General features: G+C 41.4%; 1 protein-coding gene across 4 annotated transcripts in view; it reads left to right on the top strand.

Moving 5' to 3' along the window:
* The window catches only part of RNF144B (ring finger protein 144B), a 76,786-nt gene that overhangs the window by 31,907 nt on the left and 20,611 nt on the right, over positions 1–24,268 (top strand). For all 4 annotated transcript variants that reach the window (XM_059851591.1, XM_059851581.1, XM_059851562.1 and 1 more), the window contains 2 exons: positions 8,697–8,886; positions 21,841–21,945. In XM_059851591.1, coding sequence (XP_059707574.1) covers positions 8,722–8,886; positions 21,841–21,945 — 270 coding nt within the window. In that variant the 5' untranslated portion in view covers positions 8,697–8,721. The remainder of the gene's footprint in view (positions 1–8,696; positions 8,887–21,840; positions 21,946–24,268) is intronic.

Below are 24,268 nucleotides of genomic sequence, written 5' to 3'. Positions count from 1 at the left end.
TGTCATTTGTAATTTTGAAGAATGTGTTTTTATTTAATAGTGGTATATTACCTCTTGTCAACAGGATGTTAAAAGTAAAGTACACCAAACTAGTTTGGGTGGAATTCCTTGTAGCTTAGCATTAGCATATGTTGCATAGTGTCATTAAGAACAGAGGATGTTATTTAGAAAAGCTTTAGATTTTAATCTCAGACCTGGTAACCAGTACTTGGGATTCCACTTGGTATAATTTTGTTGTTTGAATATGTTTTGGAAATATTTGGAAATGTTTGATGCCAAAACCACTCTAGTTCTCTTCTCTGACTGCATTTTGTTTCACTGCATTTTGTGCTGATAAACTTTTACTGAGCACTATGACCAGGATGAACATAAAACCTTAGGAGAATCCTGCTGTTGACCTCCTGCAGGACCAAGAGACCTCCATAAGCCTGCATCTGGAGCCAGCACCATGCCACTGCTCAGGCACAGTAAGCCTGATACATCTGGGTCATCCTGAGATGGAAACCCAGGGGGGCCTGCCCCGCACTCACATCCAGGAGATCTGGTGCAGGAAGCGGTGGCTTTCCAGCCTGCCAGTTCTGATAGAGCTGTGTCCTGCACTTTGATATGTGCTAGTTTCAAGCACAGAACTGAGTGGATGTGGTGGCTTCTGCAGTATGGTCTGACCTCATCCCATGCAGAATGACTTGCTCCCATCCTCATGGATTCCATGAGTATTGCCATTGTTTGGCTCCTGTCAGTATTGGAAGGAGTCAAATACCATGTTTTGATTATGCCTTTCAGTTTAATAACAGACTGAGTTACTTCTCTTTTAGTTGACATGTTTTTATCTTTAAGTGATCCAGAAGTGCTTTTCCTAGCTCCCTACAGCTGTGAGTAGCAGCATTATTTCACCATTATCTTGTAGATTCCCTGTTCTTGGACTCTCCTGCTTTTTAAGAGTGGAAGGGGGAATACCCCACTTTTTTCCCTCTTGCCTGTTCTCAAGCAGTATTGCAAGGAAATGTAAAAAGGATTCCCACAACTGCTGAGTCACATCTGTTTCAGAAAAAAAAAAAAGTATAAATTCTGCTGTATTCATTTAATATCCATGGTCTTCTTGCAAAAAACTCCCCCTCCCTGAGAACGTATTGACATAGGGTCTCAAGAAGTTGCTGTGAAGAACTGGTGTTCTAAATTTTCAAAGTTATTCATACCTCACAGTATTGCAGGACAGTAGAGAAGTTATCCAACAACTGTATTCTCAAAACCTTGTGGAGACTGATGTGCATGTGTCCTAGCGGTGTTTTGGTTTATTAGAATGTTTTGGAATGATTGGATGTATGTGATATTTGGGAAGCTGTTCAATGTGTATTTTAAATATTCTAAAGTGCTGGTATAAAAATTCCTGGGAGAAATCCAGATCATATTCTGAATTACTATAGTCAGTCCCTTAAGTTGTTTTCTTGTTTTCTTTTTTTTGGTGCAAGAGGCTTTCCACTCACTGCATTCCTTTAAAAGTATTTGATATATTTATTTTTTGGTTGCTAGCTTGATATGAAAATACTCCATATAGATACTAGTTCTTGAACAGCAGCTCAAGTTTGTTTTTTTTTTTTTTTTTTTTTTTTTTTTTTCCCCCCCAGGCATTCCAATGAAAACAAGTGAGAGAAATTGCCTTTGGTGTGTTCTCATGTACCAGCACATTTACTTAGGCTGCTTGTCTTTTAAACAAGTTTTCTGACAATAAAAATTTTACAGTGTAGAAAGCTGTCATGAAATATTATACCTCTGACTTTTCTTAAGCCTCGCTCAAAGAGAACAGATATTGAAATGCTTTTATTCTCTCTAATGCTTCAGCTTGGTAGCATATTATGGTAATCCAGAAATGGGTTCTCCTTGTACATGCATGTAATCAACTGCTTGCTGTTTTAAGGCTCAGATGTAATACAGTAATTCTGAATATATTAAGAATGTATTTAAAATGAGACCTTCTATTTGTGGATCTGGTTGCTTTTTTTGAGACCATGACTTCAGAAAATCCAAGTACTTGTTTAACTTCTTAGTAACCTCATTTAAATAAAGCAGAACATTCAGGCTTTGATACACAGGAGCACTTTAACATATGATTAAATGTCATTCTTGAAGATGAAGGCTTTTTTAAATTGTGGCTTTAATCATATGTTTTACAGCCTAACTGGATCACTGCCTGATAAGTAATGCTGTATGGACTGGATAGGTAGCTCTGTGTAGGCAGTGCATATCACAGGGAGAAATTACTGCACCGTGGGTTAGTGGTCTGTGTGTAAGACCGCAAAAGCTCTAGTGCACTTGACTCAGACTAATCCTCTGAGCAGAGATGCTGAGTTTAAAAAATCTGTCTTAGTAATAAATTTTGAATGACATTGTCTTGAGAGAGTTGGGACAGCTAAGGACTTGTAACCAAAATTGGTAGTGATGGCATTTCACTGAAATTGATAGAAATGTGGGTTTCTGACAGCTGTCTTCACCAGTCCTAATTTCATAGCTCAGTTTATATCTTGTAATTTGACCCCTTTATCTTAATACCACTTTGTTACATGTTTTAAATCTTTCTGTAATTACTCTTTTTTCCCAAGGATCTGATTTTTAGAATTGGTTTTGAGCACTCATGTTTTTCAGGTAGTTTTCTTTTTCTATTTTATTTTTTAAGGAGGGAGCCTTAGTTACAGGAAATAGCAGAATCCTGAGTGAACAATGTCAAACCAGGTTTTTGTATGGCATTGAAGTAATTTCATAATGGGTGGATTACTTGAAAAATCTCTAGGGCATGAGAAAGAATTACTTGCAGTGCTTGCAAATGTGTCTCCAAAAGAGTTTAGTAAATACCTGGTACACTAAATAGGAGTGTAGCACACATGCTGTGAGTTTGTTTGATGCAATTTTTTTTTTTTTTATTGTAAAAGAGAGAAGTGCTGTGCTAGGTGTTAGACCCACATGTATCCTAAACCCTTTTTTCTATCTCACCATGTCACCATGTTTATGCAAGTCCACATGCCTGGATGCTGGTTTCTGGGTGTACTGGGGCAGAGGGGCCTCTCAGGTCTTGCCCTGCCCACAGGATGGACATGCCAGCCCACAGGGGAAAACACAATAAGGACCCTTTTTGTTCTATTAATGTTTCCTGGAGCACTGTGTCTCATACCTGTGCATTTCTTGGCTTCCTTCTAATTGCAGGTAAAAGCATACAGCTTGACTAACTTCAGCAGAATTTCTTGTAAGCACAGGACTTGAAGTAGCTTCTCCAAGAGCTCTGGTTTTTTGCAATTGGATGCAGCATGTGAAAAATGAAAGCATAACTTGTGGTGCTAAACATACTCCATTCATTTTCTTCCAGCTTCAGAGCAGGAGGCTTTAATGAATTCTGTGTGATGTTACTAAGTGGTGAGAGTCACATTCAGACACACTTTTTGTAGCTAAATACAGTGACTTTGTTGCATATCGACAATGTCCTGTTGTTGTAGCTCGGGAGACTGCCTGGCTTGTTTTCTCTATCGCATACACAGAGTAACTTCTGTTCTTCGGTAGTAGTCATGGTTTGAGGCAGCTGGGCAGGCTCAAGTGAGCCCTCTGTGTGACTATAACAAGGATGTTGCCTTAAAATTCCTGCTTACAGGGAAAATTTCAGCAGTATGTTGTAGATTTTTGGTACCTCTATGGAGCTGGGGTGTCTTGACTTTGGCTGTCTCCCAGACTCACCTATCCGCATTCTCACCCCCATCACAGAGAGTTAGTAGTTTCTACTTTGGGGTGCTAATGCCAGGATTTGCAATGGGTACCTGTCTAGAAGCAGGTATTACAGATATTTGCTGTTAGGAAGTAATTTTCAAGGTTAAACATCAGACACACTAATGTCAGGAGGCCCTGAGGGCAGACCAGTTTTGCATTCCTTCCTCCAGTGCTTTTCTTCTAGTTTTTGTATTTCACTCAGGAGCTCCATGCTTTCGTGTTAGTGTTTCTGCTCATACTTACGCTTCTCAGCCCTTTCTGCTTTGAGCACACTCTAATGTTTTCTGGCTTACGGGCAGCGTTGAGATGTTCCAGTGCGACAAGAAAGCACAAAGCTTTGTCACCTCCCAGAGACAAAGCGAAAGTGTCCACAGGCAGATGAGTGAAATGGAAACATTGACAAGTCTGAGCGCTTGGCAAGCTGTGGTCCTGGTGGCTGTGCAGTTTGCACCCCACAGGGCTGACCCTCCCTAGGTCGCTCGCATCTGTTCAGACTTTCTGGTCCTGCCTTGTCCTGTGCCATCAGTACCATCAGGGTCACAGCCAGGGAAGTATGAGTGTTCTTATGGGCTGAGCAGCATACAATTTGAGGAAAGATGTCAAATTTCCTGGAAATCCTGTGCAATGAGAAAGGAGTATGATCTGCATGTGTGTATGTGGCTGATAGAAATAGATAAAAAAATGGATCTTCCGAGTTCCTGAGTGTTTACGCATGCCAGGGCCAGTTTGACCCTTCCTTGCCATGATTCACGCTGGTGCAGGATTCAGACCAGTATATTTCTCTGGATTAGAATGCCCTCAAGAAGTCTTTGTCCATATTCCATGACATCTCATGGAGCCTGTGCTGCTGTTCAGTGGAGGTTTTTTTTGCAGAGTTGAGGTGCTGCACTACAGTTTCAGTGACACATTTCTTGCTTTGTTTGGGATGCTTTCCTAAACAGGACATTTGTGTTTGTAAGCATGAAAGGGAAGATTTTAGTGCTTTGCAACTATGTGTTGTATTTATATGAGTGTCCATTTTTTTCAGAAACTTTCAATTTACTTTAATTTCTGATCACTTTTTTCATAAATATGAACTAAAATAAACTAAATATGGAAAGATGTTTTGCTTTTTGTTCTTAACTAATTTTTCAGTGACTCCCTCTTCTCGTGCACAACACATACACCCAAGATGCTTAATTTTCAATCTAACCTATTGGCACCTCACTTGTAATTACAATAGGAATTTTAATCCTCTGTAAAGAGGACTGATGGATGTGTAATTAAGTAATGACAGTCTGTGGGACAATTGTAGCAAAGTGAAAGCCATAAGAATTCAGAGCAGCTGAGGTGGAACTTCATGGCTTCCCTGCTGAACCTGGAAGAGTCAGTTCTGCTGGGCTCATAAAGTTGAGGAGATAGTTGGAGAGCTTGAGAGAGGACAATGCATTTTGAAGTGTTGGGGAAGAACAGGAGGAGTAGAGGCTGGGAACGGGAGGACAATACTGTTACCACCATCTGATCTGATGTTGATGAGAAGGAACCTCCCCTGCGGACCTGATCTCAGAGCCTAGCTGCTGTTGAACGGGTCTACCCTCCTCTGTAACCCTGAGCTCTTCTAGCATGTGTCCCTTGGCAGCAGTAGTAGAGGTCCCAATTCTCATGGGCAGATGGAAGGACCAGTGTGGGCTCGGTTGCTCTGGGAAAAGGAGCAGGGCCAACAGACCACAGGTCTGCTGTCCCTTTTACAGGCATGTGTTCGGCACTAACAGGATGGCTTTGCCTGTGCCAGCCTGACCCAGAGAGCTGCTTGTGAACAAGCTGGCCTCTCAGGGACTGTGGGAGGAGTGCTCTTCCTGGTAGCCACGGTGTTTCCTTCAAGGGCTGAGCAGGCAGGACACAGAGCTGTCTCCATATTCTCTGATCCTGTTCGCTTCGTTTGATGAACTCTGATGGAGTTAATGAGGCTGCAGTGAGCTGAGCCAGCCTGGGCTGGCTGGGGGTGGATCCTCTGATGTGCCAGGCTTGCTTGGTGCTGTCTGCTGGAGTTTTCCACAGGGTGCTCTGCCTCTTTTAGGGAGAACCTCAGCTGTGCCCTGGCATCTTGGTGTGAGGGAAGGGTGAATATGTGGAGGGACAAGGAGCAAAACTGAATTTAACCTGCAGTCTTCAGGGACAGGGTTATGACAAGGGTTATCATCAATAACAGTGAGATGTCATAATGAGTCCCTACAGCCCTACAGTCACATTGTGGCATTAGGTTGCTACTAGCACAGAGTAGTGTGTCAAGAGCCTGCTCCTCATTGTCACTGAGTGCTGGATTTAGGCCATCTAAAATTAGCCTCTAGCCCTAAAACTCAATCTTATACCTGAATCTTCCTGCAGCTGCCTTAGTGCTGCCTGCATGCAGGGTCATAACCCTTTTTAGTTATAAGAAGAACACTGACTTTTGAAACAGCTGTATCCATTTTATATCCATTCCCACATCTTGAAATATTCCTACCTGTTCTTTTGTGCATCTGTCCTTTTAGCTTTGCTGCCTTTTACTGTGTAAATGAAGAAAATCTCAGATCACTGCAGAGTGAGGGTGAGTAGCTCTCCTGTACAGGTGCAGCTGCTGTTGAAAAGCAGCCTGAGTAAATGTGTTACAATTCTCCTAAATACTGAGATAATGTCTAGCATGTGGGTTTAAATAACAGGTAGTTCTTGATCTGCCATAGCGTTTCCAGTGACTCAGAGTTCCCCCCCACCCTGCTGCAATAATTACAGAAGATTGTTGCAGTTCCTGACTCAGAGGGAGATTTCCTTCAAAGGCTTCTGCCCATGCTGGAGCTCCAGCTCTGCAGCTCTATGGATCGAATTGAGAGGGGCATCAGTGCAGCAGGCCCCAGGACTGCAACAAGAATAATGTGGGAGTAGTGTGTGTTATGAACTAGTGATAGCAAGCCATAAAAAGAGAGTTGGCTTTGGATTTGTGGTCAGAAGTTTGGTTGCCGGAATCTTGGCCATGATACTTGTATCTCTTGAAACTGTGTGCTTACAAGAAAGGCATTCCAAGGTACAAATCTGATGGCTTCTCTGACAGGATAGTCTAGGAAACTACCAAATGTAAAAATTAAAAAGGGTTAAGTGTTCTTTAACCCAGATTTATTGTGGTTTTCTCGGTTTTGAAGAGAAAGTGTCTTCCTGCAGATTGTGGGAGCACAGGGCATGAGGCTTTGGGGACAGGCCTGGGGATGGGCTCAGCTGTGAGTAAGGTTATGAGGTAGGAGCTGCAGGGAAAGGTTCCACAAACTCCATGAGCCCTATCATTCTCCCCCTAGGGAGGAATTCAGCAGGTACTGCAAGTCAGTACATCACATATGCGTTGATGGTCTGCAGCTGCGTTGGCCACTCCGACAGCCACTGAATGGCAGCAGGGACGTGCTGCCAAACGTGACCTGACAGCCCTGCCCAGAGGGTGCTCAGGGCTGCAGGGGAGGCCAGCAGAAGAGGACCAAAGGGCTCAAGTCTCTGATTTCCCTCACGAGATGACAGATCTGACAGGCACATTGGTAGGTTTTGATTGGTTTCATGTTCATGCAGCCTTCATTTGTGATGCAGCTCTTCAGATTTAGTAGAGCTGCACTATTGGTGCTGCTGCAAGCAGCTGGGCACAGCTGGCCACTAGGTCTCTGCTTGTAAAATATGTGTGAAGGTTGTCTTGCCATCAGCAAAGTATATTCAGAAGGCAGTGGAAGTTGGGCCAAGTTTCTTAGAGGTGTGGCTAGATTTTTCTGTGCCTTAAATACTGTGGTGAACCCCACTGTTTGTGCTGAGGTTAGTAAAATCTGCAAATAGCTTTGCATTGTTTCAGCTTAAGCACAAGGATATTCTCTTTAATTCCTTTTTCAGTGTTACTGAGTAAGAATGAGGGTCTAGAGATTTTTTATGATTATGGTGCAGTGTTTTCAAATGCTTAGGCCAGAAAGCATTACATGCAGACATGGCATTTCCATCTGCTGCTCATCAAAGAAGAGAAATTTCATCCCCAAGCACTGCTGTGACATGTAGCGAAAACATGGCTCTGGTGATCATTTCTCTGTCAAAGTGCTGGTGTACTTGGTTCACAAACATCAGTTAAATGCCTCAGAGGTCTATGAAATAAATAGAAGAGCTGGATGCCAGGAAGTGGGATACACAAAAGCTACTTTTTGGCATCATTAAGGCAATGCAAAAAAGAGGATTGCACATGAAATGCTCTTACTCATTTGATTTTAAGCTCCAGCCCTATGTGAAGTAACACATGCAAGCTGAAGTCCTTTCCTGATTTTAGATGCCTTCACCGTCCCTTTTGCAATAGAGTGCCAGCTCACTGTCTCATTGACAGAGAAGGTGGAGTTCATGGTACCCACCACCAACATTACAGACTAAATGTTTGAAGTGCTTGCCTAGAAAGTAGCAGTCTGTTCCTGTCTTGCACTGCCTAGGGGAGTTTCCAAGCCACCAACTGGAATAGAAAGTGGGAGTGGAGACATTCACTGGAACTGTGTGGTGCAATGAAGACTGAAGGATCCCTCTTGGGTGGGAGTATGAGTCTGAAACTCATTTGAAAAGGCAGAGTGAGGTATATATATATAAATATAAATATATATATATATATAGATAGATAGATAGATATAGATATATATAGATATATATATATATGTATGTAATGCTTCATCTGTGTGTGTTTTGTTTTAAGCAGCTGGACTGAGGTGCTTTGTGCCAGCAAGGTGAATGTTCTCAGAGAACCCAGCCAGTTCAGGTCTATTAAGGAGGTGTGCTCTCTTTGTAAATTTTGAATTCACCAAGTTGAGACTGGCTCCAAGATGTTGAGTAGTACATTTGGGTGTGCAGGTACTTTTATGGGTCTGAGATGTAAATTTTCAAAGCAGTGGAAGTGACTGCATGGCTTGTACAAAGTTTCAGCTGCCGATTTCTCTTTTCAGGCTGAGTTGCACCATTAATGACTGAATGGGCTCTGCTGAGAAGCCTTTTCCTGACACCATGACAGCTGATGAGTCAGAAGCTGGAGAGTTAGCTCTGGAGCCTCTCCTCACGTGCAAGCTATGTCTCTGTGAATATTCCCGGGATAAGATGACCACTCTTCAGGAATGCAACTGCGTCTTTTGTACAGCGGTAAGATCTGTCAGTGCCTTCACATTACAGAAGCAGGGTAATGGAAGATGGACAGAACTGTGAGATGGGATTGCTTGTACAAGAAGCATATGTTGCACTCATGCTGACATAGGATGCTTTTCTAAAAAGCATTTGGTGTTAGCCTGTCTTGCCTTATTTAAAAGATTTCTCTTGTTATTTTACTTTTGATAATTTGTAACTTAATATATGTTCCCATAGCAAGCACTAGCAAAAAGTATAAATAAAGCGAAATAAGATGCAGTTTAAGAGTGTTGGAGAACATGCATAGTTTGCATGCAATCTCAGTATTTTCTTTTTTCTGAAGCAAAACCTTGAAATATCATAGGGATAGCTGTGAGCTTTTGTTTCCCTATTATCCTTTTCTGAGTTCTTAGGGGCCTTTAAAATCTTATATGTAACTTTTAAGGGCAGTCAGAAAACCTAAACAAAACTGGCCTTTTGAACCCCCTGCCTCTGTGCTGCAGAGATGTTGCTCAGGTCATGCATTGCCTATAGTAGTCAGTAAGGACTTTTTGGCCTGCAAATTCAGATCAAATAAAGCTGGTGGAAATGATAGGGGGAGAAGTTGAATGGGCTGATAAAAGCCCTACAGAAAGTAGTACTCTTCTGGTCTCTTTGTAAGCATGGGAAAAATGGACCTTGTTTCTCTGGTGGTAGTGACTTTGATGTACCTCACTAATGGTAACTAATGTACCTGACCTGAAAACAGGTCAGAAGTCACTGGAGGATGTTGGTGTGCTGCTTTTTGTTGTTTGTTTTTTGTTTGTTTGCTTGTTTTGTTTTGTTTTGTTTCGTTTTTTGCAAGGGGGTGGGTATTGGTTTGGGGCTTTTTTAACTCTAGAATAAATGTACTTGGTTTTATGTTTAAAGAAATTGTGGATAAACATCAAGCAAGTATGTTTAAGTTTTAGCCTTGATTGTTTGAATTCATGAAGAAATTGGATATTTGTGAAGCCAGCTAGGGTGAGAATATTTTCACTTACGCTGAATTCAGGGTAGCTTAAACAGGATGAGAATCTAGCTGTGTATTTCAAGAAACTATGATAAGATTGATTATTTTGCATTTCAACCTGAACTTCATGAAGTTTGTTTTCTATACCGACTTGCATGAAACATTTCTGTATTTTCATTTGTAACAAAAGTTTGAAGAACACATCACCTAAAAGGTAGATATGAAAATACTGTTTTAAATAAAAAAAAAAACCCAGAAAATTGGAGAAGTTGATGCTTTTACAGTGGTCCCACTCCTATCCCAAGAACTCAGTGTCTCTGGTTTAGTATTGTTAATGGTATATGAACCTCAGTGCTAGCTGGGTAGAGTAACCCTTAGGGAAGCGTGGGCTGCTGAGGACTGTGCCAGGCAGAGCTGGACTCTGCTCTCCAACAGGACACTGGCTAGAGGGAGAGGGCAGGAATGGCTGGGGGTGTTGCTGTGCCTGCATGTCCCCTGTCGGTGCCACAGCTGCCATCCATACACTCCTTCCCTGGCCAGCACTGGGAAGAGTCTCCTGTGAGCTTGGTGTTTCGGTGCTGTGACAGTGTCAAGGAAGGTGCAGTCACTTTGCTGACTTTGAACCAAGAGCCAGCCATGGGTGAGCCCGAATGCAGCTGGGAGAAGCCTTTAGACACGCTCTATTTATTTCACTGGGCATAATGTGTCTCAGTTGTGTTTATGCTCCCAAGTCCAGCGTTTGTCTGACTGTTGTCTGTGTCCCAATGTCCTCCCAATGGATGTGTCTGGGCTGATGCATGCCCAGACATGTAGATCTTGCATCCTGTAACAAAGAGGGCTCTGGAAACTTTTAACCTGGCTACATGACTCTCTGTCTTGAAGCCAGAGCAGTTTCTGGGAGGCCATATGAGTTGCACTTTTGGGCAGCCTCCAAAAAGCAGTGTCAGGAGCAGCTTGACATGGAGTGCTGGGACTTGCATGGAGGATTGCTTGGGGCACAGTCTGCAGCAACTCTACTGGTGTGCCATGCCCTAAACTTCCTCTCACCCTTCCAGGACATCTAGATACCTTCACACTACACTTAAGAAAGATTTTGGTGTAAGAATATCCCCTGTGAGCTCTGGGGTTGAGCACCAATCAGTTTTGCAGTTTTTCAGCTAGCAATGCTCTCAGCTTGTGTAGCTTATTCTTCTGTCACTCAGGGTAATTTTATATATCCAGGAGTAGTATTAAACTTGAAATAGTTTAATACTTGACATGGAAATAATAGGTTCTACTCCAATAAGCTGAAACCATTGTTTTTGTTAATTTTTTGTTCTGTTACATATTACTTTTTTTTTTCCCTTCCTAACTGTAATAGTGATGCTGCAACAATGATTATTTTTCACAGTATTTATGGCTGTGGAAATAACTGGAAATAGTTACTATTTAGATATTTGTGGGGGCGAGGTTATATTTCCTTTCCATTTGTAGACTGTAAAACCAAGGCATTCAAACAACTTAGAATTGTGTACAGCTATTTTTTTTTTCAGCTTAGAAACTCTTGCAGTAAACAAAATACCCCATAAAAGCTGTGTTCTAGCCAAAGTAAGTAAACTGTGCTTTAGAATGTGTATGTATGCATTTTGGTGGAATGTTGCTAGTAGGGCAGGAGTTTTTCAAATAACTGTAAACATTTTTACTCTCTCTGTTCTCAGCAGAAAAAGCAGATGGCTTGCAGAACATACTTGCCATCTTACTTCAATCAGGTCTGACGAGGCATGAGCCTTGGGTTCAACATGTGTTGCACTTGGCATAAGATTCCACTGCAGTGTGAGATAAAGCACACATTTACACATGCCAAGAATTTGGAAATGGCTGCAGTGTAGTGTATGTACCTAATGACTTGGTTTCATTGTGTTGGGATTTATATTAGTTTTGAATGAAAGACTGATCTCTGAAGAGGGTTGGGAAGAGGTATATGATCTGTGAAAGTTTTAGAGGACTGAACTTTACATTTTTCAGTTCATTTCCTCTATCTATAAAGTCTTTGCAGAGTGCCATGCTGTGGTGCACACTTTTACGTATGGATATTCAGCAATATCTGAACTGCTCAAGCTCCACGATTTTATGGTCCCTTTGTTACCTTTACTTATCCCTTTTTTGAAAGGGGACGGGGGGGAAGGTCTCATCTGTTCCTGATACTGCTCATCTTGTTCCTTGTCTTCCCACTCATCCTTGTCTGTTTTGGGGGGGATGTCCTTCTTATCAGCAGGCCCTTATGTTTACCTTTTTTTGCAATTTTTTCTTCCTTGGATGTGCAGCCACTCATGTTTTTGCCCCCATGGTGGTCATGGTGCTCACATGTGTATGTGAAATAATTATACACTATGTCTGTCCACACCATTACAGTGTTAAAAAATACAGTATTTTACAGTGCTTCAGTGCATCTGGGTCCAAAGCAAGCTAATATTATTTACTTCTTGATTGATCCACTTACAGAATAATACTTTGAATATTATACTTATTTCTAATAAAAGTTCCTAAATGTTTGCTCTTTTCCTTCCTTCTTTGCCCCGAGAGTGCCTCACTCAGATAAGAGTCAGGAGTGCTCTGGTGGGCAGTGCCAGGAATGGACAGGCCACCCTCCCCACTCTGCCTTTGCACAGAGTGCTGGATGTTGCCCGGGCTTTGGTGCTCATTAGATGGTCTGGAAGGTGTGCATCTAGGAGACTCCTGCCTTTTCAAAACATGGCTGAAACTGGGAAAGCAGCAGGGAAAGACAGTCAGTGGTGTGATCACGTGCATCTCGCATCCCCTGGGCTAGAATTGCCCTGGTGTCTGGCACAGCATACTCTACCCTTTGGAAGTGCTAGAGAGGAGTGCAGGACTGGCAGTAACACTGGAAGTACCAAGGGCCCTATGAAAGACTCAGTGTGAGTCTGTAGCCTGTAAGCAGTTGTGGAGGCCAGGTTTTAGCAGGTGGGGTAAGATTGCCCTGGTGGCAGTGGTGACAGGAGGGAACCAGTGCACTGCTGTTGCAAAAACGTGGTCTTAGGGGTCAGTAAAAATTACCAGTGTTGGCTTTACCCTGCACACCAATTCTTTCTGGTTTTGTCTTTGCTCTTTTCTTTGCCTCCTCTTAAGCATTTCAGGGCCCCAGTGAGAGCCAGGTGAGCAATAAATGGGATTGCTGCTATTTATGTCAAGCAGCAGCTTATGTCCATCTGTCTTGTGTGTTATTTACTGGCACAGGGTTTGGATGTCGAAGACACTGTGTAACAAACTGAAAACAGAAGATGCTTTCACGTATGTTATTCTGTGTTGTTGGCACAGGTTTAGGCAGAGCTAGTATGATTCACCCTTCTTTTTTTCCCAAGCAAATTCTTTGTCGAGTCTTGTACTTCTGAGAAGTGTGTGAGGCAACTGGGTTACAAAATGTGCAAAACAAATACCATGATGATCTACCTGTTTGTTACTTTCGTGCACACAATGCAGTCCAAATGAGATTAAACTTCAATGCAGCTTTAGGAGAAGCAGGAGTCAGCATGCAAGCCCAGGTAGCTTCTGTGCTTTCTTGTGCTTCTACAAGTAGGCGGTGTTCCAAAGGCAATTGGAGAACAAGATTTTCTGCTGCAGCTATGTATGACAGCAAGGCTAGGGCTAGGCATGGGCTCAAAAGGCTCCTTTGCTGCTGTGGGTGGTGCGGTGCCATGGACAGCCACCTGCCTGGGCCCTGGGGGGGCTTCAGCCTCAGAAAGAGGCTGCTGATGGCTGCTTTTACTAAAGAAGAAGAAGAAACTGTTAGAGAAATAGGAGTTTCTCTGTTGGTACTTCATCAACAGGAGGCTCTAAGGCTCCTCTGGTTTCCTTAATCTGTTCAAGAACAGCCGTGCATTGTTCTGCCTCCTTTGGGTGGCTGAACAGTGACATTTGGCCCTTAGCGCTGTGAAGTTTCAGATTGTGGAAGGAAGCACTCGGAAACTGGAAAAACGAATGTCTTGGGGTCTTGGCAAAAAACACGGTCAGAAGAGTCAGAGAGCAGAGGTAATCAAGTAGATCAAGGACAAGGAGGAGGCAGATGGCAAAAAGAATGGGATACCAGCTAAGTGAAACAACTGTGTATCAATAACCCACTGAAATAATATTTAGTACAACTTATGAGTAAGGGTATATTTGAATTTGCCATCATCTAGCCAACCCTGGGTTTTAGTATCACTTCTGTTGCTTTGTCCTCATTTTCAAGAAGGGGTTTGTTCTCTTTTTCTCCCCATCCTATGAGACACCTTCTCACAACTGCACCAGAACACTCACTACCTTCTCCTCTTCCTAAATATACCTTTTGCTGCAATGCCCCACTTACTTTATATAAAGCTCATCTCAGGTTGTTTTCCATTTGGAAGTGTTGACATTTGGGATTCTTTTTTTCCCTGCTCAACATTTGAAATTTTTCAGAATAATTTTTTTTCAAGTTTTAAAAAAGAGATTTCCTACACCTGGTAATATTGGCACTGAACACAGAGCACTTCTGTAGTAATTTTGATGGTTTAAGAACTTCTTGTATGTAATTCTCTGCAGAGTAAAACCAAAGGCAGAGGTGGGTTATCAAAAGAGTACAGATGTACCCGTTGACTTTTAAGGGATACTACTATTCAGGAAGAGGGACTGCATGTTTCTGAAGTCAGTAGAGTTGGCAGCCTCTGAATGGTGGCCAAGGGAAGATGGGAGGAAGAGGGAACTAATATTTTAATGACAGCATTTCATCGAAGCAGTTGGTGTTATCTCCATTTAACCAATGAAGAAATGGATGTGAAGTAACTTGTCAATGCCTTGAAGTGCCACAGTAACTGAGTCAGACTGTGACATAAGCCTCATGCTCGTGTCTGTTTTGTAGTTGTTGGTCAGACCAGGTTTAGCCTGACATGGATTTTTGGCAAGAGAAATTAAATTTGCAGCTGGTTCTATTTTGTGAAGGGTGAGTTTCTCTGGTCCTGTTCTTTGGTCCTTTTCTGTTTGGTGGTACCACTTCATGGCAACAATTACCAGGAACCTTTCCTGCTTTTTATGGAAGGCTGCTAGGATGTCTTGGGCCTCATGGTTTCATACTGTGTTTCTGAGCAGAATTCAGCATCACTGGTAGATATTTTGAGACAAAGCTGATGACAATATATTTCTCAGGTATGTTTGAAGGATCCCATAAAAAATAGGCTTGTGGAACAAGAGGAGGTAGTTATGTTCTGTTCTGTTGCTTGGTGTTTTCACTTGGTCATGACAAAATAAAATTCTTGTTAATGATGTTATTCCTTCCCTCATATTGAGCCATGAACTGACTGTATGTTCTTTGAAGCTACAGGGGCATTTTTTCAGTTTCTTTCAAGCATCTTTCTTGGTAAGATTCTTATGTGGCTTGATCTTCTATGCATTTGATCTTCTATCTGTTCATTTATGACTGTATCCGGTCCTTAGCAGTTAAAATAGAGATTGGGCAGTATTTCATTGGAATTTTGCTTCTCGCTTTAAACTGTGCCTATCATAAGTTTATCTGTAGCGAATGAAGAGATTTCCATTTTTGTCCAAAAACTTTAATTGGAAGAGCCTCACTTTTTTTTCCAAGCAAAGTGGAAATGCCTCCAAGCTAATGGCCAATACACTTGTATCATCTAGTTTTAAGACCATTTGAGAGATGCTTGAGGAGTTTGAGTACCACACATTGAAAGTGACTGATCCATTTTGGTGATGGAACATGTGGAAGTGCAGATGTCACAGCAATGATGAACATATTATTAAACATTATATAGATCTGCCATAAACACTATGAGTACTGTCTAGGGGGGGTATGTTTCTCTTAGTATATGTTTGATTAGATACTGGGTAGAACAAGGTGGTTAAATTTAGAATTCTGACGTGAACTGTCTCACCAAAATTAGTAATACTAGATTGTGTACTCACTAAAGAACAGGTAACATTCCTAAAGTATTAAGAAATAAAGAATGTTATGTCTCACTGAATAAAAAGTACATAACCATGGCCCAGAACTAAAATAAAAACTGAATGCCTATCTGTTCATCTGTTCTGAATCATGAGGCAGTCTGGAATGTCAACTGAAAAGTTAAGTATTCTCTCCATGTACAGTATTTCTGCCCCCTGCTCCCAAACCTGGAGTTTGTAAAAAAGTCCATGCTGTACAAAACCTGAACCCCAAACAAACACAGCTTTGAGAAGATCTCAGGAAGACAGATTAGACATTGTAAATAATTCCTGTGGATTTTAAGAGGGACTCCTCAGTTTTTCTTCTTCTTTTTTTTTTTTGGAATGGAAATTGTCTTCAAGTTACATGTTAGGAGAAAGGCCTTGTTTTGGCAAGATGCCTTCAATCATGTTGTGCATTTTCACATTTAATGTAGATCATGGCCTAGTACTGTCTGCGAAATACTGTAGATCTGTTCTTTACTTTTCCATAATTGAATTAAAGACAAATACCCTTACTTGTCCTGTACCAACTGCTGCACAGTGGCTGGCAGCAGTATCGGTGGCATTTGACAGGAAAATAAGCCAGTGTTTTCTGTTTTTTTTTTTTCTTTCTAGCCCTCCCTCCATGTTTCTTAATAAAGATACCTGTTCAGCTTTGTCATATTACATATGGGGTTTCTTTTATGCTTTTGTATCCAAACTAATGAGGCTGCATTTTGGGATCTGAACAGCTGCAGGCAGGTCAGAGAGGAGCAAGGTAATGGAACATGTCCAGGTACTTGAAAAGCAGTATGTAGGAATGATTGAGATCCATCTTTTGTCTTTGATACATAAGTTATCTCAAAGTGGATTTGAATAGAAACTTCATATTTCACAGTGAAAGGGATATCGTGCCTTTGTCACATCATTACCTAGCAACCTAACACTGAAGTTACACTTTGAACTCATTTTTATGTTAAAATGCAGAACTGTTATGATCCCTTTGCAGACTAAATATATAACCAAACAGACATATTTTTCTTGATAAGTACATTAAAAATAGCTTCTGTACAATATACTTTTGGGAAAAAAAAAAAGTTGAAGTTAGAGCAGCATGCAGAAGTGTTGAAATGAAAAATCCATTAATAGCCTGAACAGAATTTTCATTCTTAGGCTCAAAGCTGACCATAGAAAGCACTTCTGTTTATTACTGAAGAAGGAATCTTTTACATTACTACTTTGTGCATTCCTTGATTAGGCTTTTCAGTGTATTTTTAAAGATGACTCCGTCATCTTTCAATGTACTCTTCCAACAGACCCTTAGTTCCAGGAGGGGAATATGTACTTGGGGAATTGTAGGAATTTGTCTAAATCATAATCTTTCCTACAAGTCTTGCAAGGTACAAAAAAACCCAAAACAAAACAAAACAAAAAAAAAAAAACCACCAAAAAACCTTCATGAGTAACATTTTGTGACATAGGTAACTGGATATTGATATTATTTTATTAAATAGAGGAAGGTGATGGCCTGAAAGACAAAACCAGCATAAGAAGAAAAAAATCTTGCCCCAAAATGCTTAGACAACAAATTATTGACAAAAAAATGTCATTATACATTATGAATCTCAGGCAGACAAAAAAAATACTTGTAGTCCTCTTTTGACTGAAGTTGTCAGTAGTCCTGCAGGAGCAAAACATGCTTCTAAAAGCTAGATCAGCAGCAAAACATTCTGTTAGGTGTACTGAGTTTTGCTAGTGGAATTATATTACCACATTTGAATTGATCTCTCTTGCTTGAATGCCTCAGGATTTTATTATGTTTCCCAGAGCACAGATATGTACATGATATAGTTGCTCAGTGGGGAAAATCTGAGTTAACTGATTAGAGCACACTTGCAGGTATGGGAATTAAAACCACTTGTGTTGGTGTCTACTTTTTATTTGAGGGGTGAACATAATGGAATCAAACCTCCAGTGCGTGATCTGGAATCAGCAGGATTCTAACCTGTTCAGCAAGACCTTGGTCAGTTTTTAGTTTGTTGTCTCAACAGTTCTGCCTTGGCTATGTGACACATTCATGGAAACTTTGCTGGCTCTGGCCATGGAAAGTAAGAGGATGGCATTTATGTCACCATGCGCCACAGATCCTGTGTTGAGGCCACTCCAGCCACTGACTGTTTTCCGTGCTCACAAGTCACCATACTGCAGGAAATTGGTGGGAGAGTGTAGCCCAGGGTGTTGAGATCTCATGATTTCTAGGATGTCAGGATTAAGACCCTTTCAGGAAATGCTTTGTATCACAGAAGGCAGAGCATCTTGATTTTCCCTTCCCTTTGAAGAGTAATTAAGTAGCATATGTAGTGTATACCGTTTTCCTGAGACACTGCTGATTTTTGTAGACATAATGCCCAAAAAATCTTGCCATTTTATGTCTGCAAAAATGTATTCTCTAAAGTGTGGGTGGACACGCTGCTGAGAAGGTCAGTTGTGATTCATTATACGGACATGGAAACATCTTTTCATCACGTTTTTGGCTTGCATCTTTTCAGATACTCTTAGTTGCCACTTCTCAAGTAAGCAGCTGAATTAGTAGCTGAGCTGTAAATAATGGTAAAACCACTCTGAAAACAGTTTCTCTGCAAGATGAAGGCATATTTAAAAATTTTAGTGATTTTCCAGTGTTTCTTCTTTGGTGCTAAGAGGGAACAAGAAATTCACATCTTCATTTATGTACATACTTTGGTAAAAAGCCTATCCCTTCAGCAATAAATATTAAATGCTTCCTTCAAGTTTCCCAGCAACTTTAGGCCCTTCTTGTATTGCACCCAAAGCACCTTCTCCAAGCGCAGAAAATCATGACCAAAGATTTCATATCTATAAAAATGATTTAACAGGGAGATTTTCTGGGAAATACTTGAAGATCCATGGCACTGCACAGCCCAATTACATAATCTCTCCAAGCTGAAAACACGGCAACCTCTAAAAGAACCACAGAAGGTTGGTTGGCCACTTATGTTCACCTGCAACCAAGCAGTGGGTTAGAAGAGAAGAATCCAGATCATTAGCAATCCTCAGAAACCTCTGTTCTCCTGGCTTGGTACCCCTAATGACTTAGATGCTGCATATGGAAAATGATTGCAAAATCTATACTATGGATCGAAGCTCCTTAAGAGCTTCATGCCCATCCTTGTACTCTGACATAATTGTCAGTGCTCTGAGCTCCTGTCCTGAGAGTCTAAATTAAGAACAAGCCTCTGGGCTGCTGCTGGGCCTGCAGTAACTTCTCAGGCTTTGTCCTCCCTCTGTAACCACCTGACCTGAGCTGCCCCCAGAATACAAATCTACTGTACCATGCTGTCAAAACAAATTACTGAATATCAGGCGGCACCACGGAGGAGACAGAAGCCAGGATCTTAGCAAAAGTAAAAGGTTGCTCTCTCATGCTTGCTGAGGAATTAAGGCAACCTAAATGCTTTGGTGGGAAGGAAACATTTGCCCTTCACCAACTGCTGCCCTGAGACTTGATCCAGAAAGTAATCAGGTCTCCCGTGAGGAGACGAAGTCAGATGTAAGGAGGTTCTGCCCACGGATTTAAGAAGTGCACTCAACACACTGCAGCCTGTGCAGGCCTTGGGGAAGGGACTCTGAGGGCAGACTTTTCTGTTTACATTACTTGTGGAGGAGGCTGTGTACAGGTACAAACCAGGGAGAAAATCTGTGTAGGGAGTGAGTACTTGCTGCCCCATTTCTCCTGTGATATGTGCTGAAGCATGTGGGCAATGCTCAGTGCTTAATGAATATGGAGCTGCAGGACGAGGTCACCCACGGCCTCCATCTGCATCAGTAACAGCTCTGGGAGCCACCCTGGGCTCTGGGCATGCTTTTCTTGGGCTTTCCCTATGTCACCCGCTGCCACTGCCCAGCCCACGGTGGCAGATGTGGGCACAGCCCTGGCAGCTCCAGTGTCACCAGGAGCCCACTCCCAGGCACCAGTGTGGTTCCATACCTGCTTCTGTTCACTGCTCACTGCTCTGTGAGGGAGCTGCTGTGCTGGAGGGTGCTTTGATCCTGTGGGTAAACTGACATTGTAAAAGCACTGTGCCTGGATGCCTTTGGGAGCAGTGGGCGAGAAGATGGGACAGGGCATGGAAACTGCTGTTGGAATAATAAAAGAATGACTCCTGATTAAATCTGGGCTGATAATCCCTAGGGAGCTAATACTGCCTTCAGTAACTGACATGATTTCTTTTTTGCTTTTCACCTGTATCTCCCTCGCCTCCCACACACTTCTTGCACCATCTATTCCTTACAACCTGCTCTGCTGCTTTCTTATAGGGGTGCATGCTGGATCTGAATACATTAGTTCTTAATGAGATACACATTTAAAGCTTACCAGTTAGGTTATATCCCAGCGTTCTTCTAAGAGAATACACTTCAAATATTTGCAAATCAAAAGTAAGTTAATTTAAAATGCCAGTAAGTTAAGATGATTCTACTTGCTTGAGCTAATATCTCTATAGCTCATCAGAATTCAACAAAACGTGGATGTGGAGATTTCAGTAGAGAGACAGACGGAATAATAAGGAAATCTCATTTCCATTTGTAAAGGTCCTAATTATCCTGACGGTTGAGAGGGAATCAGTTTTCCAATAAAAAATACAAATGAGGAAATTTCTTTAATCTGAGCACCATATGCAAGGCCTTCTCAGAATAGTCCAGACTAACACAGATTTGAACGTTACATGCCTATAAATAATAAAACAGTGTTTTTTGAAGAGTCTAAGGCTGCCATACTCAGAAAGGCTGTGATTCCCCATCACTCACCTATTAGCTTTTGAACTCAGTGCCTCTTCCAAAAGTTGGCAGAGACAGAGGTCTCAAAACCTTATTTCACTTTAACATATTTCTTGAAAATTGATGGGGCAATAATGAAGAAATCAGCAGTACTGGGGAGGAGGTTTGTAATGTGGGCATGAAATATAAAACTGTAGGGAAAAAACTACATTAGTCCTTCTTTTCATAACATATATTTATTTTCATTTACAGTAAACTGTGCAAGCGGATACAAAAATCTGTCAGAAGTCCATGCTTTGTTGTTCTGTTAATGCTGACTTGCAATTTATCGTATGCTTTGCAATTATTTTGAGGAGACTTTGTTGTTTTGTTTTGGGTAGAAGTGACCTTACTTACTTGTTTTTGCAATTTGGAGGAACAATTCCAGCACTGTTCTTTGGTCCATTGCATGAGTTTTGTGTTATGATTTTACTGAAGACTCTATAATATGTCTTATAAGGACAAATTGAATATATTTGAAACTGGCATGCCAGATAAAGTGTGAGGAGAATAAAGGGCTTTTTGAACTTGGAGGGGAAGCCTGCTGTTTTTGTAATGGAACAATTTGGAAACACTCGTAAAGTGGTCTCCCTGCTGGAAATAGACTTTGGATAGAGTAGAGGTTGATGATAAATTGTGATAAATTATGGAAATTATTTGCTCTGTGGTGGGGAGGGGCGGGGTTGAGGAGGAGGAAAAACTGGTGGCCGCACATCTTCTAAGGCACATTATAACCTCCCAAGCAGGTGCTGAACCCCTTTTCTCTTTTGTGCAGCTGAGAGCAGTGTCTTTCTTGTAAATGAGTTCTCCTGCAATGGCGAATGCTGGATGAGAGTCTGAATTAAGAACACAGGAGGAAAAACAAAGGCACAAAGCCTGTTTAATTAGGATAAAAGATACTCTCCTCTGCCAAATTCTCCAATCCCAGTTTAGCAGAGCATAGGGGTTGTTAGGGCTGAAAGGTCTGACTTGCTGACTTAGGTAAACGCAATGCTTGGCAGATGAAGTCATGCATAATTAATTGTTCTTTGTTGCATTCTTTCCAATGTAATGACTTGTAGCATTCACGCTTATAGTAATTGATGTTTGCTGTGTGCTGGAGCTTCAGGACAGCCAATTAAGGTGGTGAAGGTGGGAACTGCACAGCATCTCTGACATCTGGTTGTTACCAACATGTGGGCTATAACATTTTTTTTTTTCTTTTCTTTACTTGTTTCTAGTGTCTAAAACAGTACATGGAGCTGGCAATTCAAGAAGGTTGTGGTTCCCCTATCACATGTCCAGACATGGTATGCTTGAACCATGGGACCCTACAAGAAGCAGAGGTATCTATACTTCTCATACTTCTTTCTCTCTCCCTTTTTTTTTTTAAACATATATCCCCCAAATTTCTTTATCTGCATAATAATAAATGTAATCATACAATTTTTCCTTCCTTTACTTACTTTTAATGAGCTTTTGGCAAGAGGCCTGACTGACAAGAGGTGAGAGAAACAAACAGATGTTTTTCAAGGGTTTTGCTCCTTTTTCCCTCCCTCTGTGCCTTGGGGGAGAAATTCCCTTGGCATCTGCACAGCCTCTGAATTACCCATGCAGGTGACTTAACCAGAATACCCTGTAGCCCAGAATTGCTGAGCCTCCATTAGACTGTCAGTTCAGTCAGATTTGATTTGACTGCAAACACTGGAATTCTTGCATCTTTCTTAAGAGCAAGAACTCAGATTGATGGTGTGTGAGGCCAGAATTTCCTTGTGTATGTTGATCTTGGGCTGCAACAACCAATTTGCAGTCCAGTCTAATCATGCAGGGCTCTATAATTATATGGAGAGAAAGGTATCTGCACAACACCAGGTAGAAGTAGGTCTTAAGAGATATGGAAGGTGTCTCTTGGGATACACCCAAGGGATGCTTGCTTGCCTGCTTTGTGAGGCAGGAATGTCCCTGCTGGGCCTGAGAATACAAGTAGGACAGAAAAAAAACCAAACCCCAGCCCAGAAAAATAAGATGGCTAAGGGATTTTGATTAGATTTGTGCATTCTCTCAGTATTTGAGGAATAAAATCAAGGAGAATTAGATCTCCATCCTTGAAATGGAGAAGTTTGTCTTCTGGATTCTCTTGAGCTCTGTGCACACAGATGCTGTAACTATGGCAGAAGTATATAATCCTATTCAAATGCCATCAGTGACTGTGTGAGTACCAATACCAAAAATTGCTTTTTCTCCAGAAAAAATTCTGGATCTGCTCTCCAACATACATTAGAAATGTTGTGCTTAGTTGAATCAGGTCATGGGACTTTCAGCTCTGTTTGTTACGGCGTACAGGCATATATGGTGGAGCCTTTTTTTCGGCTGAATCCAGCTATTGTGAAAAGCAGCTAGCTGTTTCCCTTTCTCCTCTTTCTGCAAAGATATAGAGAGGGTGTAGCAATGTCCTTCCACCCATTGCACCAGATTGGAGGCATCTAGCCTTTATTGAAAATGTATTTTTAAAGGAAAATTACTGAATGACAGGAAGAGTTCTGCTCTGTTCAACCACGGTTATAATGCTATAGGAATTAAGAAAGATGTATTTCCTCCTAGTTAAGGAGACTCCAGGGGCATTTCATAATGGACCACTGGCCTAATCCTTGGGTGTTTTTTGGGCTGGCAGCAAAATAACTAAACAGCCTGAATGTGCATTAGTGTCCCGTGGATGACTGAATGTTCTGACACTCCCTTTTGGCAATGTGCTTGAAACACAAGCCTTCTGCTTGAATAGCTAACAAATCCCCAACCTGGTTGGGGAAAGCCTCGTCAAAATTACTGCTTACGTATTTTACCAAATACCTATTTCTTTAAGGAAAAAAAAACACCCAGAAAAACAGTAAGGACATAAAGAATAAACTGTCTCCATTCACAATCTAAAAGAACAGTGTGGAAACTACAGATTTATGTATGAACACTCTCTATTCCTTTTTTTTCCCTCTATAAATAAAGGCTGTTCTTTGTGAAAATGTGGCCTTTTAAAGCTATTTCTTAAAAAAGCAGAACCTTATCAGATGATACAGAATGTGTTTAACTAGGGCTATTGTTTGGCATGGAAGTTCTGTTTAGAGTTACAGTTTATTCCTTACACTCTCAAACTCCTAGTGTAAAAGTAGGAGGCTTCTCACCTCCGGGGGGGTCGGGATTTTTTTTCTTCTGGCTTCTGGCAGGACAAGGTTCCTCACCAGAACCATGGTGTGAGGCATGACACGTTGCCTGTACTGTGGGGACAAATAGAAATAAAAAGTTTTTTTTTTTTCTTGTCTGAGATAGCATCAGCGTTTTGAAAAGGTGTATTTTTCATGTCATGTTAGTTTCAGACTATGCTGTGACTGCTGTTCATCAGGAACTGTTACAATTTTGAGAAAAAAATAACAGTTCAAACTGTCTTTGTCATGGATGTGTTGCTAAATCAGGTCCTATACTTCGGGCTAAATGCATCTCACTATGTTAGCTAAAGCAGTTGTTTTGTTTGCTTTTTTAAATGCCTTTTGCCAAAGCCTGCAAAAGGGAGGTAAAGGTGAATTTGGGGATAATTTGAAGTGAAGGAAAGCTTCTTCATTGGCTTCAGTGCATTTTGGATTGAGCTTTCTTCAATGAGGAAACTGAACAATTAATAACAGA

Source organism: Haemorhous mexicanus, chromosome 1 (assembly GCF_027477595.1).
Source record: "Haemorhous mexicanus isolate bHaeMex1 chromosome 1, bHaeMex1.pri, whole genome shotgun sequence".
In the NCBI taxonomy this organism is placed as follows: domain Eukaryota; kingdom Metazoa; phylum Chordata; class Aves; order Passeriformes; family Fringillidae; genus Haemorhous; species Haemorhous mexicanus.
Note: the sequence above shows the minus strand (reverse complement) of the source record. Positions and strands in the feature narration are given on the sequence as shown.